Below are 18,181 nucleotides of genomic sequence, written 5' to 3' on the forward strand. Positions count from 1 at the left end.
AATAAATAAAAAAGTTTCGCTTGGTTAGTTTTCCTCATTAAAAACAGTTGCTCATTAGAAAGATCTAGTTAATGGAAAACACCACAAAGCAGAACTACAGAAGAAAAATAGGCAGGGTCTGTTCAAAGCAAACTTAACATGAACAAGAACACAAAGCAAAAGAAGTATTCATTATTAACTTAAATCCAACCATCACTCTTTGAATCATTTTTATTTTATATTAAACAAGAACTGATAAAATATAGCACCTTGCATATAATAAGAAATATGCCTTGCTTCAGATAAGCTTCTTATCCAGTATCCTAAAACTACCTTCTTCAGTCAACAATCATCCATCGACTACAATATGCCAAGGGCTGTGAAATATTCATTCTCTTTTGTACAAAGTGTTTCTAAATGTTAAAGAAAATTGTATCTTATATTTAACCATAAAACTGAATACAAAATGAATACAGAACATTTGAATATTAGTATGCAGTATTAGCCAAATATATTTAGCCTTGTTTGGTCTTAAAATCCCAGTAAAAACAAAAGCAATATTACTTTAAACATTGTGAAACAAAATAAATGGCCCAATAGTATTTTTAAATGTAAGTAAATTTAAAGATTTGGTTTTAGAACAGTACAGAAAAATAGGTTAGCATTCAATATTTAATTAAAAGATTACTGTATCTAACTGATAAAATCCTAAAGAAAATATCGTGGTCTACTTCCTAAAGAAACATAGGTATGAAATGTTGTGTTAAAGGAAAGGTTCTACGTTTTCAAATTCAAAGGGGAGTAAGGCACACTACATAATCTAGGTGGATTTTAAGCAACATTGCCAGAGGTGATTCCATGAATCCTTGGTTGTACGTGAGGAGGGTAAAACAGGGAAGCACACCTACAATTCTGTACTGCATAATTCTACACACTGTCGTAAATCACTGCCTGCCTGCCAAGTATCTCAACATGGAGCCATGGGCAACTACCCTAACTTCCCTTCTATTTCAATAGCTACTTATACTTTACATAATAGATCCACATAACAAAGAAAAGAGAATAAATTTCTATTTAAGTATAGAAAAAGATTTAACACTCAAAAATATAATGACGACCATTCACAAGCCAGGTAGAACAAACGTGGCCACAGATTCTAAGACCCATCTGTGGCCCAAAGCAATAACCACATCAACACCTCACCCCCCCCAAACACTCTCAAACATGCTTTAAAAACAGAAAAGCAACCAGAAAGCTATTCACAAAAGCACTTGATGCGCCCAATTTTAAGACACAGCTTCTTCACATTCATTCTGACAATGGGATGCGACTACACGAAACAGGAGGAGCAGGTTGTGATGCAGCTCTTCATCACTGCCTACATACGGACACAACTTGCCAAACATCTCAGAACAAATCACAGAGCTTTCAAAGGGAAAGTGATGGGATGGAAGCACGCGTTGGGAGGAGCTATCAATCACATGCCAAACGTCTCTCTGCCAAACACTCCAGCGGACATTTAAGAGAAGTTTTTCAATGTCTAGCAATATGTAATTCAAATAAGGAAAATACAGACTATGAAATTAGGAAGTATAGGTACAATCAAAATATTCTTCAAAAACTAAGTTCTAAAGAAATGTAGAAGTCACATTCAAGAGCATGGATTACAGAAATTGGTATGTCAACATAATGGCATGCAGAGGAGCTTACAGCAACTGATCTCAAAGAACATTTTCTAAGGTTAGATTCAGAGAGTGGAGGCTTATCCTCCAACTTCGTGATTTAGGAAAGAAAGGGTTATATAATTACACAGATAAACACACACCACAGTCACTTTGTAAAAACAAAAATCTATACGTTAATATACTCTTACTTTTTCCCCCAAAAAGGTGATGTTCAATTCATTGTATATTTTTTAATCAAGAAAATGTATTAGTATATGATAGGAGCTAGAGAAGGACAAAAGAAACTCTTATTTTATACCCCCTAACTATTCTAATAGTGTTCAGAAAACAAGAACTGTAAAAGAATACCACGATATCTGACAGTTCTAAATGTACACAGATCCTCATATCCTACACTCCTTAGCACCCAAAAGAAACAGGTTTTTCTGGTTCTCAGCCCAGATATGAGGTCCTACCTGTGTGTTTGTGTGTAGGTGTGTGACTGATGAGTCTGTTTGCTTTTGTTTCTGAGCTTTCTTACTTTTTGGATGAGCGAGAGGTGTGGGGTCAATTTTCACACTATGGCTCAAAGGTTCCTTAACGTAAAAATAAACACTATCGCCTGAAGAGCTCAATACAAATACTGATTCCGGGTCCCATTCTCAGATTCTCAGTTAGCAGATCTTAGGCGGGGCCCAAGAATCAATGTCTTTACAAAGTATGCCAAGTGATTCTGATGTAACTAGAGCTTGGGAATCCCTAGTATAGAAAACATTTTGTATGTGTGAGTCAAGATGTTTCCCATAATTTTGGTGATTATTAGAATGCTTTTATGACTCATAAAAATGAAACATTCATGAATATGTTATCAGAGAGGACCATTTTCTACACGAACTTATTGATTACCAAATAACAAACACTGACCAGTCTTCGTATGAAATAAGGAGAAATCTGCACAGGTTTACTGAGGATTAGTCATACATACCACATCCCCAAACGGCACTAAAGTTGTCGGTGCCTCAGGTGTTACTTCCACTTCTTTACTTTCAGACCCTTTAAGCGTTTTTCTCAGCATCTACAATGTAAATAAATTAAGATAATATTTTATGAGTATCTAGTAAGATTAAGGTATTATTCTAGGCAGTGGGATATTAATATGACTAGAAAACTCATCCATACCCCCAATAAGTTTATCAATAATTTAGCAGAGAAACAAAATGTACACAATTAAATATAAAATAACCAAGGAAATCATGAGAGAGGAGAGAAGTGCGTAGTAGCATGAACGACAAGCTCTCCTTGCTAACTAAAAGCGACCACCATGACCAGGTCGCAGACTTACCCTGACGTGGACGAGGTACCGTATCCCACACACGGCAGTGATCCTTCAGTTATCAGCCACCAAAGGAAGTGGAATTTAACCCTTTGGAACAGCAGGTACACTAGAATGGAGCCATGAACAGATGGCTTTTGGTTTTTAGCTGTGTGCTTTCCTCCAGAGTAACTTCACTGACTGATACTTGTGGGTTAGTATTTAATTTTGTTTTAAGGGCTCTGGTCACTATACACAACGGTTAGTCTTTAAAAATTATAAGACTTTTTGTGTGTGTGTGTGTGTGTGTGTGAGGAAGATTGTCCCTGAGCTAACAACTGGGCCAATCTTCCTCTATTTTGTATGTGGGATGCTGCCACAGAGTGGCCTGATGAGTGGTGGGTAGGTCTGTGCCCAGGATCTGAACCTGCGAACCCCAGGCTACCGAAGCAGAGCGTGTGAACTTAACGACTATGCCACTGGACCGGCCCCCAAGATGCTGTAATACAGATTTTAATAGTAAAGTAAAGAGAAAAGGAGAGGAGGGGACTGGAGGGAAGAGGTGTGGGAAATAGGGGAAAACTGCCTATTAAAAATCTAGCCTGAAAGGAGAATTATATTTATCCACAACCTTTTCTGAACTTGAATTGACATGGTCTTATTTATAAGAATTAACTTCCCAGGAATCTTCATTGCTATGTGCCTTTCAAGAATTACTTGTTCAATTCTTAAAGTATATAATAAATCTTTAGTTATGTTGAAAATTTTGTTTTAAAGTATATAACAAATACTTCAGTTGTAATGAAAAAATTTGTTTTATGTATCTTGGGTCATTTTGTTATCATTGCATCTGAACGGTTTAATGTGTTTTATATACATGATTTAATGTAGTTTAAGGTGACTGAGTCACAATTACTGTAATGTCACAAAAATATCAAACTTTGGTACATTATATGCATATTTAATGTGCAAGCTCATGCTTTCCAATGTTTTGATAACCTCATTATGGAAGTCTACTTTGAATGTGCATTTCAATAAATACAAAATAATCGGGAAAAAACTCCTTTAGAATACTGATGCTTAAGTTATCCTTAACAACCTGGTAAAAATACTGCCCCCTCTTCCTTTTACTACCTTTTTACTTTTCCTTCCTCATCTGAGCAGAGCTCTCTTCAATGGCAGCAACATGAGCAGAACAACTCTTTGCCAAAATTATTCTAGAACCTTGAACAAAAGTTCTAAAGACTAGTCTCATAAAGCCTTCTGACACCATCTAGAATTTCTCCTCACCTGCAGAGAACTTTGATCTCAGTTAATTGCACTATGCCTTTCATCTTTGTCACTTTTGGCCTGGAACAGACGTCCCTCGTGGCACTTCTATTAAAAAGCCTGTACATTCACTCATATGGTTCTGTACATCTTCCCTGATGACTTTTTTGACCCACTCTCCTCCATCCCACAGTTTTCTCTGAAGACCCACTAGCCCACATACTTAAGCTTTTCCTAGGCCATCCCTACTTCCCAGCACTAATGGAAACCTCCCCATCCTGACAACATTAACATTTACTCATATGCTGGCACAAGTATGCACCTGGCTGGGCCGATCCCAGCTCAAAGTGTTCCTCCCTCAGCAAGCTTCAGACTAGTGTTGAAGATGGACAGATGAGAAAACAATTATGGTTGCACTGTAAGAAAAACAACTGCTCAGAAGAGAGAATTTTGTGTTTCCTCTTTCTCTATACTAGATACTAGAGAGCCCAAACCAGATCTTCCACAGGGGAAAAAGAATAACTTCTTCGGCTGCTCAGACCTTGCCATTCATTGTGCAAGCTACAGGTACATGGAATTATTAACTCTCAAAAGGATTTTTTTTAATCATCCTTTTCCCTCCCAAGCTCAGGAACAGTGACTCTTTTGCACCCTCAGACAAATATTCTGAGGAAAGTGTGAGTTTCACACTCAAAGGGCTTGTATCAGTGCCTGCAGGCTTTCAGGGTATTTCATTTGCCAGCTAAGTGGACTGACCAAATTACTTTACCCTAGGTGGTAGAATATTTAGTCTGCTTAGAAAATAGATGAGGACTGAGCATAAAAAATGTCATGGCAAAGGGACCAGCCCAGTGGTGTAGTGGTTAAGTTCACGTGCTCCAGCTTCGGTGGCCCAGGGTTCGCAAGTTCAGATCTCGGGCACGGACCTAGCACCACTCATCAAGCCATGCTGTGGCGGCATCCCACATAAAATAGAGGAGGATTGGCACAGATGATAGCTCAGGGACAATCTTCCTCAAGCAAAAATATGAGAGCTTGGCAACAGATGTTAGCTCAGGGTCAATCTTCCTCACAAAAAAAAAAAAAAAATTCATGGCAAAGCATTTTAAAAAGTTAGCAAAAATAAAGATACATCATGCACTTGGGTTTCACAAAAAGACAAATGTTCCAAATTTGGTAATCTCTTCTGTGATGATAAATGGCTGTCACTACTATGTAAACTAGCAAATATTTCTAAATACATATTTCTTAACCAGACCTTCAAACCACTACATCACAAAGTATTAAATTGCGCTTTTCAAAAATAGTGATGCTTATTGAATTTTGTACCACTAATAAGTAAAACAATTAAAAATCATCTTTAGAAATACTGCTTATCATTTTTAATTTTGTATATTGTAGAATTTATAAAGTAAATTGCAGTGCATTTATGTAATGTATAAATAAATATATAAACATTGGTGATAGATGCTCATATGTTTTTTACTGGTAAGATTATGCAATCAAAAAAATTTGGAGACTACTGCTATAAAGTCACATGCAGCTGCCTGCGATTATGTTTTGCTTTCCTAACTCTGCCTTCCTGGAGGCTTCAAGCTGCCAGTTGCATGCATATGCCCACATGGGCACAGTCTGCTTAGCCTGAAGGTAGCATACCCTCTCCATTTGATAGCCTGCCACCTTCAATCTGAGGTGGAGGTAGGAGTTCCATAATAGTTTTCAATTTAGACTCATTATCAGAAAGGGTTGGATAAAGCTGATACATAGTTCCTCATTTGACTGTCCACTTTTTCACAAATACTAATGGTCATAACCCTGGGGCAAAAGAGAAGCAGGGGCTAAGATTCCAGGACCAGGCCCCACTCAGGATGCTTAAGAACTATCTCAGAAACACAGGGAGAAACAGTGTTAGGGAAGGAGGCGATGATACTTCAAGTGGGTTTGAAGAAGTAAAAAATAAAGAACTAGAGGGAGAGGCTGGCCTGGTGGCACAGCGGTTAAGTGCGTACATTCCGCTTCGGTGGCCTGGGGTTCGCCGGTTTGGATCCTGGGTGCAGACATGGCACCGCTTGTCAAGCCATGCTATGGTAGGCGTCCCACATATAAAGTAGAGGAAGATGGGCATGGATGTTAGCTCAGGGCCAGTCTTCCTCAGTGAAAAGAGGAGGATTGGCAGCAGATGTTAGCTCAGGGCTAATCTTCCTCAAACAAACAAACAAAAACAAAAAAAGAACTAGAGGGAGAGGAGCCTAGACAGAATAAATAAGTGCAAAAGCATAAGGAATCAAGACACAGTTTACATTATATTATTTTTATGTAAGTATTTTAATTATACTTAGGTATATATATTTATTTGTACTTAAATATAAATATTATATCATATATATAAATATATGTAAATATTTATATTATATTAATTATATTATATATCATATATAAATATTATATTTATATATATTATATTATTGCATCATGTTACATTTATATAATACATAAGCATATTACATAAAAAATATACAGTTCAGCTCCTCAAATTGAGCTATAGATTTAATGCAATCAAAATCAAAATCTCAACAAGTTCTCCCACGGAAATTGATAAGCTTTTCAAAAAATTAATATGAAAATGGAAAGGCCAAGAATAGCCAAGACAATCTTAAAGAAGAAAAACATAATGAAGTACTTAAAAATTGAAGAAATAAAGACATTATTCCTTAATGTCTAAAGGCATTCGCACAAGGGTGTATAAATGCACCAAAGAAAATGATTAGAGAGTCTACAAACAGACCCACACATTTATGCACACGTCATCTGTGACAAAGTTGGCACTGAGGAACAGTGCGGAAGAAACCCTCTCAGCTGGGTCAAGTAGAAATCTCCACACACAAAAAAAGAATGAAAGTACAAAAGGAAGAAAGAGGAGAGAAAAAAAAGAAAAGAAAATCTGGCTTGTACTCACATCACACACAAAGAAATCTGTTACAAGTCAACTGTAGATCTCAACATGAAAGGAAAACCAATTAGAAGGTAATACAGGAGACTATTTCCATGACGCTGGGGAGAAGATTCCTAAAACAGAAGACAAAGAGCAATAGCTATAAAGAAAAAGTTTGATACATTAAACCACATTAAACGTAATACCTTCTGCTTATAAAAAGACACCATTAAGAAAGTGAAAACATAAGCCAGTGACTGGAAGAAGAAATTTGCAACATGTCTAATATAACTGGCAGAGGGCCTATAACTAGGATTTATATGCAAGCTTATACAAATTAATAAGCAGGGCAGATAATCCAACAGAAAAATGGAAAGGAGACAGACTTGAACAGGCACGTCACAAAAGAGTTTATATGATGGCTAACAAACATTTGGAAGGGAATTCATTCTCATAGTCATCAGGGAAATGAGAGTTAATACCCACAAAGGGATACACTACGCATCCCTCAGATGGCTAAAAATAAAGAGACTGACAATATGAAGAGGCAAGGACATGGAGTAACTAGAACTCCAACACACTACCAGTGGGAATACAAACTGGTATATCCTCTTTGAAAAACTGTTTGGCATTAAGTACTGAAGTTGAGCATATACATAATTATGACCCAGAAATTCCATTCCTAGATATATCCCCAAGAGAATGTATGCACACGTATATCAAAAGACATGCACAAGAATGTTCACAGCTGTATTATTTACCATAGCTGAAAACTAGAAACAACCCAATATCCATCAACAAAAGAACAGATATATATAATGTGATATATTCATACAATGGAATACTACAGAGCAAGGAAAATGAGTAACTACACCTACACACAACAACATGGATGAATCTCACAAATAGACAAAATATTGAAGAAAAAACACCCCAAAATACATATTTTTAAAAGCACACAGGATATTCTGCAGGATATGCTAGACCATGAAACCAGTCTCAGTAAATTTTACAGAACTGAAATCATACAAAGATGTTCTCCTACTCCAACAATACAAATTATAAATAAAGAACACAAGGGAACTTGAGAAATACACAAATCTCGGAAATCAAAAACACATCTCTAGGGGCTGGCCCCGTGACCGAGTGGTTAAGTTCGCATGCTCCACTTCAGTGGCCTGGGGTTTCACCAGTTCGGACCCTGGGCTCAGACATGGTACCGCTCATCAGGCCACTTTGAGGCAGCGTCCCACATGCCACAACTAGAAGGACCCACAACTAAAATATACAACTATGTACTGGGAGGATTTGGGGACAAAAAGCAAGAAAAAAAAAGAAGATTGGCAACAGTTGTTGGCTCAGATGCCAATCTTAAAAAAAAAAAAAAAAAAAAAAAAACCTCTAAATAAGCCATGGGTCAAAGAAGAAAAACAATGGAAATCAGAAAATATTATGAGCTGAATGAAAATGAAAACACAACATAAAATTTATAGGGTGCAGGGGGGTGGCCCCATTGCCTAGTGGTTAAGTTCACGTGCTCTGTGTTGGCAGCCCGGGTTCGCAGGTTCAGTTCCCACATGTGGACCTACTCATCAGCCATGCTGTGGCAGAGACCCTCATACAAAACAGAGGAAGAGTGGCACAGATGTGAGCTCAGGGAGAATCTTCCTCAAGCAAAAAGAGGAAGATTGGTAACAGGTGTTAGCTAAGGGCCGATCTCCCTCGGGGGAAAAAAAAATTTATAGGGTACAGTTAAAGCACTGTTTAGAAGAAAACTGATAGCATTAAACACCATCACACTTTTAAAAATAAGAGCAAGCAAAACCCAAAGTAAGCAGGAGGAAGGAAACAAAGACTAGAATGGAAATGATTGAGATTTAAAAAATAGAAAAAAAACCAATGAAACTAAAGATAGGTTCTCTGGAAAGATCACCAAAACTGACAAACCTTTAGCTAGACTGATGAAGAAAAAAAGAGAGAGGTCACAAATTACCAAAAACAAGAATGAAACAGGACACCACTACAAACCTGTGACAATTAAAAGGATTATAAGGGAATACTATTGCATTAATCCCTGTGGCTGCTGTAACAAATCACCATAAACTTGGTGGCTTACACACATGTGTTCTTTCCAGTTCCCAAGGCCAGCAGTCTGAAATCAGTGCCACTGCGCCAACATGGAGCAGCCAGCAGGGCAACACTCCCTCTAGAGGCCGGAGGGAGAAGCCGTTCTTGCGTCTTCCAGCCTCTGGAGACTGCCAGCATGCCTTGGCTTGTGCCGCATCACTCCAATCTCTGCATTTGTGACCATATAGCCTTCTTTTCTGAGTGTTCCAAATGTCCCTCTTTCTCTTTTATAAGGACATTGGTGATTACATTTAGGGGCCACTCAGAGAATCCAGGATAATCTCCCCATCTCAAAATCCTAAACTTCATTCGTCTGCAGTTTATTGCCATATGAGGTAACTACTACAACCATAAACCATTTTACGCTAACAAATTAGACAATTTAGATGAAACAGAAAAATTCCTAGAAAGACACAAATTACAAAAACTGACTTGAGAAGAAAGAATATCTGAAAACTTGTTACCTATAACAAGAAAAGAAATTGAATTAGTAATTAAAATTCTTTCTACAAAGAAAAACCCAGGCCCAGATTGCATCACTGATGAACTCTATCAAACACTTAAAGAAGAAATTATAACAACGCTTCACAAATTCTTCCAGGAAAAGAAAAAGGGAAGAGGAAGGAACACTTCTCAAGTTATTCTATGAGGTCACTATCATGTTAATACCAAAGCCAGACAGACATCTCAAGATGCGAAAACAACAGGTCAATACCCCTCATGAACACAGAGGCAAAAGTCCTCCACAAAATATTAGTAAACAAAATCCAGCAACATATAAAAAGACCACATACCATGACAAAGTGGGATTTTCAATCTAATAATCAGTTAATGTAATAAACCATATTAATAAACACGTTCAATAAAGAACAAAAATCACATGATAATTTCAACAAATGCAGAAAATGTATTTTACAAAATCCAAAACGCATTCTTAATAAAAACTCTGTGGGCCGGCTCCGTGGCCAAGTGGTTGTTTGTGCGCTCTGCTTCAGCCGCCCAGGGTTTCGCAGGTACGGATCCTGGGCGCGGACATGGCACCGCTCATCAGGCCATGCTGAGGCGGCATCCCACACAGCACAACCAGAGGCACTCACAACTAGAATATACAACTATGTACTAGGGAGATTTGGGGAGAAAAAGAAAAAAAAAAAGATTGGTAACAGCTCTTAGCTCAGGTGCCAATCTTTAAAAATAAATAAATAAATAAAAACTCTGAACAAACGAGAAATAGAAGTGAACTTGCTCAACAACATGCTCTGTCAAATGCTCTCCACAGGACTGACAGGCAGTGTCCACTCACTACTTTTAACCAGTACTGTACTATACGGTTGATCCAGCACAATCAGAGAGGAAAAAGAAATGAAAAGTATCCACATTTGAAAGGAAGAAATAAAATTGTCTGTATTTGCAGGCGACACAATCCTGTATACATAAACTCCTAAGGAATCCACAAAAAAAAGAAAGAAAAAGGAAACTAGTAGAACTAATGAACGAGTTCAGTGAGGTATCAAGATACAAGAACAAAATATAAAAATCAATTTTATTTCTATATGGTACAATTAACCATTGAAATGAAATTAAGAAAACAACTATATTTGAAATAGCACCAAAATAATAAAATACTTAGGAATAAATTTAACAGAAAAAATGTAAGACTTGTACACTGAAAACTACAAAAAATTTCTGAGTGAAATTAAATAAGAGCTAAAGGAATCAAAAACATTTTATGTTCATGGGTGGAAAGATTCAATACTGTTAAGATATCAATTCCCAAACTGATCTATATAGAGCCAACAAAATATACAAACCACTAGTTTACTTAATCAAGACGGGGGATAAAACACAAATAAGAAATTACAAGGTGGAAATAACCCCTGAAACAGAGAAGATTTTTAAAAATCAGACAAGGCTACTTTGCAGACCTGCAAATATATTTTAAAACCTAAATAAAATGTATAACTTCCTAACCAAATAAAATGAACAAAACTGACCCTGTTAGTGGTAAAGAGCTTGAACATACTAATTTTCATAAAAGAAATAGAGAAAGTTAGCAAGGAACTACCACCACAGAAAAGTGCCAGGTCCAGGTGATTTCACAGGAAATTCTACCAAACCTTCAAAGACCAGCGATCCCTGGGCACCATAAATTGCCCCAGAGTATTGAATATTAAAGAAAGCTTTCTTATTTTTTTTATGAAGCAAGTAGAGCATCAATATTTAAACCCATAAAGAAAATTATAGAGGGGCCAGCACCATGGCTGAGTGGTTAAGTTCGCACACTCCACTTCTGGCGGCCCAGGGTTTCGCCAGTTCGAATCCTGGGCGTGGATACGGCACCGCTCATCAGGCCACACTGAGGCAGCATCCCACATAGCACAACTAGGAGGACCCACAACTAAACATACACAACTATGTACCAGGGGGCATTGGGGAGAAAAAGGAAAAATAAAATCTTTAAAAAAAAAAAAAGAAAATTATAGATTAATATCACTTATAAATATTGATACAAAAATACTAAATGAAATAATAAACAGAATCTGTGCTACCTTAAGAAAATAATATGCAATAAACAACCCAATCAAAAAATAGGAAGAGAATATGAAAAGACATTTTTCCAAGGAAGATATCCAAAGGGCCAACAGACACACGAAATGATGCTCAACATCACTAATTATTAGGGAAATGCAAATCAAAACTACAGTGAGATATCACCTTACATCCGTTAGAACGGCTGTAATCACCAAGACACAAAACAACAAATGTTGGAGAGGATGTGGAGAAAAGGGAACATTCATACACTGCTGGCGGGAACGCAAACTGGTGCAGCCACTATGGAGAACAGTTTGGAGTTTCTCAAAAAATTAAAAATAGAAATACCATACGATCCAGCTATCTCACTAGTGGGTATTTATCCAAAGAACTTGAAATCAACGATCCAAAGAGATTTATGCACCCCTATGTTCACTGCAACATTATTCATAATAGCCAAGATGTGGAAGCAACCCAAGTGCCCATCCGTAGATGAATGGATAAAGAAGATGTGGTGTATATACACAATGGAATACCACTCAGCCACAAAAAAAATACAAAATTGTCCCATTTGCAACAACATGGATGGACCTGAGGGTATGATGATACGCAAAATAAGCCAGAGAAAGACAAAAACTACATTATTTCACTCACATGTGGAAAATAACAAATACATGGATACAGAGAACAGAATAGTGATTACCAGAGGAGAAGGGGGTTGGGGGGTGGGCAAAAGGGATAAAGTCACATATATGTATGGTGATGGATGAAAAGTAGACTACTGGGAGTGAGCTCGATGCAGTGTATTCAGGAAATGATAAACAATAACATACCTGAAATTACACAATGTTATAAACCATTACAATCCCAATAAAATTAATTTTTAAAAAAGAAAATAACATGCAATAATCAGGTGGGATCAATTCCAGGAATGCAAGTAGGTTCAACATTAGGGAATTCATTAATATAATATACCATATCAACAGATCTAAGGAGAAAAATTATATGATTATCTCCATACCTGTTTAAATGGCCTCTGACAAAATTCAACACCCTTTCCTGGTTAAAATTCTCAAGAAAATATGAATTAAGCCAGTTTTGAAGCCAGTATTCATTTGGTGGGGAAACAGAGAGGCAGTTTTACTAAGATTAAGAACAAGGTCCAGTTGCTTACTATCTCCACCACTACTCAACATATCACTGGTGCTATTAGCCAAAGCAATTAGATAAAAGAAGTCAATAAAGGCAAGAAAATTGGAGGAAAAAAGTGGTAAAACCACCTCTATCTGAAGATGCACTGATAGTATATCTAAATGCTAGAGAATTAATAATAACACTAACTCAAATGTTTAAAAAATTCAATAAGGAAGCAGGATATGAAATTAACATATATAAATCAATAGCCTTATATAGGTAAATAATAACTAAAGGATATTGAGTAGGAAAATCCTCACTTCAGGAATAATCTTAACAAGAAGTGTACAAAACTCCTAAGAGGAAAATTTTAAAATACTTCTGAAAGACATAAAAGTGGACTTGAATAAAGGGAAAGATATCTCTTGTTCTTGGACAAGACAGGTCAATCAACATCATGATGTCACTTCTACCTATTTTATCAATTTAATGCAATCCTTATTTAAAAAAAACAAACAAGCTTCTCTGAGATAAACAAGTTAACAGTAAAGTGTTTTCAAAAAGCAGGAATAGGGGCCAGCCAGGTGGCGTAGTGGTTAAGTTCGCGCACACTGCTTTGGCAGCCCAGGGTTCGCAGGTTCAGATCCCAGGCGCAGACCTACACACCACTCATCAAGCCACACTGTGGCAGCGTCCCACATACAAAGTAGAGGAAGATTTTCCTCAAGCAAAAAGAGGATGATTGGCAACAGATGTTAGCTCAGGGCCAATCTTCCTCACCAAAAAGGAAAAAGGGGGAGAATATTCAAGAAATCACTGGAAATGAAAAGCTACAAGGGAAGGACCAGCCCTACATGACATGAAAACTTACTATAAGTCTTTAAAATAAAATAATATGGTCCTGATATATAACTCGATAAACAGACCAGTGGAATAGAATAGAAAGTCCAGGGAAAAAAATCAAATACATATGGTAACTTAGTAAAAAGGTAACATCTCAAGTCACTAGGGCAAAGATCTTTTTTTTTTTTTTTTTAAATAAATGGTGTTGGAACAAGTATTTGGAAAAAGAAAAAATTAAATCCATACCTCACAACATACAGTCCAAATAAATCAGAATTTAAATGTAAAAATGACATATGAATACTAGAAGGTAACATAGGTAAATTCCTTTATACACTCATATACCTGGATGCACATAAACAGTTTTTAACTAAGACACGAAATTCAGACGCAATAAGACTGATAAACTTGACCTCATAAAATTAAGAACCTTTTGCATAGCAAAAAGCATCATAAACAGTCAAAAGACAGCTACTGAATTTTGAGAAAATATTTGCGACACATATCACAGATGCAGATCTAATACCCTTAATAAATACAGAATTTTTGAAAAACTGAGGGGGAAAAGTACAAAACACTGATAGGAAAATGACTTGAATGAGCAATTCATACACACAAAGATTTTAAAAGGGACTTTAAACAAACAAAAAGATAATTCATGGCCTCATTTCATGCCACTCTTCCTCTCACTCCGTGTTCCGTGAAGCTTTCAAATTATCCCTCTGCAGAAACCTCACTCTTGCTTATTGCCTCTTATGCCCTCTATCCTCCCGTAACTCTTCAAATGGCTAGCCTCTTCTCATTTTCAGGTTCTCACTTAAAAGCCACCTCCTCAGAGAGGCTTCTCGGACCGCATCCGAGTCGTACCTGTCCCTCCAGCACCATCGTCCTCTATCCCAGCGCTCTCTCATCTCCTCAGAACAGCACCATCTGGGACTGTCTCTCCAATCTGAACGCTGGCTTCCCCAGGGAAGGTGCTTTGCTTGTCTTGTTCAAGGTTGTATCCTCAGTGTCTAGCACAAAGCTTGGCATATATTTCAAAGAACAGACGTAATTAAAGTAAAGTAACAAAAGGTCAGGAAGTAGCATAGAGATTTCAGGATTGGGGAGGTGCAGTCTCAGAGCGAAGACAAGGCCCAAGATGTAGCACTGCGGTGGGCTGCTGAAAGGAATGAGGGAGGCTCGAAGAACGGACGTGAAGGTGCCGGGGAGATGAGCCACACTTTTACTAAAGTCATAAACTACGGTATTCCTCCATCTGAGCACTATCTCTAGCTAACCCTTCCAATTCTCTTAGTAGCTCACATTCAATAAACCTTTTTTTAAATCTCACTGAGATCTCCAGACGCTCATCCCCCCTTTCTTTCACCCAGTTCATCAAACTCTTCCGGCTCCACTTGCTTCCTTCTCCAGCCTACATCCTCACTCGACCATCCCCACACCAACGCCATCTTTTTCCTCTGTCTACAGCAATTCTCAAACATGAGTCTACGAATCACCTGAGACAGTTTAAAATTTGAGCATATTCCGGGGGCCCCACCCTCTGAGTCAGCAGGTGTAAGGTGGAGGCCCAGGAATCCAGATTTTAACAAGCACTCCAGAAGATGTGGATACCAGTGATCCAGGGGTAATTTGAACACGGGTCTGGAGGAAGAGATGCCCTTCTTCCTATCCAAGGAGGATACCTCCACCTGTGCTCTGGAGCCCGGCCTCTTCCATCCCCACAGAACCACACTTCATCCTCCTCACTCTCTGCTACTTCTTTAACCTCTCCTTAAATCCTGATAGTCAAAACCATTTTTTCAACAAAGCACATCTGATCCATGTCATCCCTCTGCTTGAAACCCAGCAGCTTTTCCCACCACCCTGTAGTAGCGATTCTCAACTCTGAACATCCTTGAAATCAAATGTGTTCCAAGCATTATCTGCAAACTACTGTTTTCCAAAATGCATTCTGAGAGATGTGAAACACACCTGAGAGAGAGATTTGCTTCCAACTTTTAAAAAAAGCTATGTATTTCGTATAGAAAATGCTAAACATAATTGCATAGCTCTTCTTATTATCCTATGATGGTCTGCTTTCAAGAAATCATGTGCCATACACAAAAAATGCCAAGAAGCCACAGAAAAGACTACCTGTTGCCCAAATATGTAATGTTTCATCTGTGTACCGATGCGTAGGCGGCCTTTACTAAATTGAAGAGAGGTCATCCATTCCATGTTCAATGGTCTACATTATGTATCTTAGAGTAGCTGCTATGCTAATTTTAATAACAACATAGTTATCATATTACTCAAAGTTTACTGTATAATAAACATCTATCCTACATAAACTCATTCATCTGGATCTGTGTCAGAAGAATCCATTTGTGAGGTCATAACTAAATTCAAGTGCCCATTTCATTTCCTAAGCTCTTTTGGTTGTTTTGTCAAAACAGTAAAATATCCTATGGTCAAATAATTTGGGAAACCAAACTTGAGTAAACAAGAGACCTTGCATATACGTGCACCGCTCTTTTTTGAGTGTTTGTAGATGCTGTTGTATCTGTAACCAGACTCCATTAAAAACACTGCCGCAGGGTAGCTTTTTGTCATTATAGATTTTCCCAGTCAGTACACAGTAAAGAGCCAGCTACTCTTATGTGGGGAGACTTCTTTTTTTTACGAGAAAAAAAGATCCTCAAAAAAATATTGCAAATCACCATTCTCCAGAATAAAGTCCAAATTCCTTAAAAGGACATACAACAAAAACCTTCTATGGCCTAGATTTCCAAGCACCTCTCTCTTACACAACCTTTGCAATTTTTCCTAGTATCATCCTACAGCTAAGTCATAATATGCTCTTAATTTATCATAACAATGAGGGGAGAGTAGTCTAAATTTTTAGAATTAAGATGTTACTTTAGAGATCAAGTCAGTCAACTCCTTAATTTTACAGAGAAGGACATCATCTTTTTGTGTACCATTTGTTTCCTGATAGATACTTTTTTTCTTCTTTTGAGGAAGATTAGCCCTGAGCTAACACCTGCCGCTTACTCCTTCTTCTGCTGAGGAAGACTGGCCCTGAGCTAACATCCGTGCCCATCTTCCTCTACTTTCTATGTGGGACGCCTACCACAGCATGGCTTGTCAAGGGGTGCCATGTCCACACCTGGGATCCGAACCTGGGAACCTCGGGCCACCGAGAAGCTGAACATTCGCACTTAACGCTGTGCCACCTGGCCGGCCCCCTTGATAGATACTTTTATCTGTACTATTTTTTAATAACTTAAGACTAATAGAGAATGTACAATTTCCTAATAATCCCCTAACAACTTTGAAAAAGTGAGTTTCAATTTGATCACCCTTTTCCACTTCCTCCATCTTCCGGTGATACCACTAAACGGGAAACCCAGGAGTTTCACACATTTTAAATAGGAATACACCTCTCTAATTAAGAACTCGAGGCCAAAATTCACTTTGCAGAAGTGATGCAGATTTGCTCTCACAGGTTCATCTCTAAGAACCCCAGGAACTGAAAACAAGGGAACCAAAGTTCCCGGAGTTTAGCCCTTTAACCTCATGAAGGAAATCCCAGTGACGATGACGATGACAGCACTCCTCACTCTGTGCCTTGCACTGTGTTCAGCACTTTATGCCCGCATCTCCTTCAGCTCCTCAGACAACCCTCTAAGCAAGGTCGGTAGTAACCATCTTCCTCCCACAGCTAATAAAGCGAGGCTCTGACAAGTGAAACAGCGTCGAGGTCCCACAAGTGAACCCCTCAGGCACCTAGGGCGAGTCTCCCTGGTCCCAGGCGCACGCGTGGACCCCGGTCCCCCCGGCGCCGCGCCCGCCGGGCCGCTCACGTTCAGCAGCCGGTGTGCCGCGCCCTCCTTGGCCTGGTCCTTGGGCAGGGCCGCGCTCTTGCCATGCTCTGGGGAGTTACGGGCCGAGGAAAACGACGCTCGGGAGTGCACGGTTTCCAGGTTGGTGTGGGGGCCCCGCTGCAGTATGGGGGCCACGTAATGGGAATGGACCCGCCCGCCGTGGTTAACAGCCGCGTTGGCAACCTTGGCCGTCTCTCTGGGCGGCTCCATCCCTCCATCCTCCGCGGGGCCTGTCGCGACTAACGGCCGGCCGGCTGGTGCGCAGGCGCAGCCGCCCTCCGCCGGCCTGGCGCGTTTCCCGCGCACGCGCCCAGCACCACGTGACCCGCACGCGTGGGCGGAGCTGCTGGCGTGGGGGCTCCCGGGCGCACCTCGAGGGTCTGCCAGCGCTTGCCGGGCAGTTTCCGTGTCCCTAAGAAGGAAGCCGGAGCATGCTGGCGGACAGCAAGGCGACTCAGCGCGGGGTTGGATGCCTTTGTTCTTTCCTTGCCTGCCTCTTAACCCACCATGAGGCCTCCTC

General features: G+C 39.1%; 1 protein-coding gene across 50 annotated transcripts in view; it reads right to left on the bottom strand.

Annotated features, from left to right (window-relative positions):
• C2CD6 (C2 calcium dependent domain containing 6) overlaps positions 1-17,977 on the bottom strand; it is a 168,472-nt gene extending 150,495 nt beyond the window's left edge. For 10 of the 50 annotated variants that reach the window (XM_070580675.1, XM_070580702.1, XM_070580660.1 and 7 more), the window contains exons 1-2: positions 17,641-17,943; positions 2,629-2,718 (exon numbers count right to left, since the gene is read on the bottom strand). In XM_070580675.1, the coding sequence (XP_070436776.1) occupies positions 2,629-2,718; positions 17,641-17,871 (321 nt within the window). In that variant the 5' untranslated portion in view covers positions 17,872-17,943. Of the gene's footprint in view, positions 1-2,628; positions 2,719-2,985; positions 3,088-4,089; positions 4,209-14,659; positions 14,817-17,640 lie in introns of those variants that run through there. The other 40 variants (XM_070580685.1, XM_070580681.1, XM_070580680.1 and 37 more) reach the window with 14 other exon arrangements.
• Between the last annotated feature and the right edge of the window lie 204 nt (positions 17,978-18,181).

The sequence above is a fragment of the Equus przewalskii genome, chromosome 17, assembly GCF_037783145.1.
Source record: "Equus przewalskii isolate Varuska chromosome 17, EquPr2, whole genome shotgun sequence".
Lineage (NCBI taxonomy): Eukaryota > Metazoa > Chordata > Mammalia > Perissodactyla > Equidae > Equus > Equus przewalskii.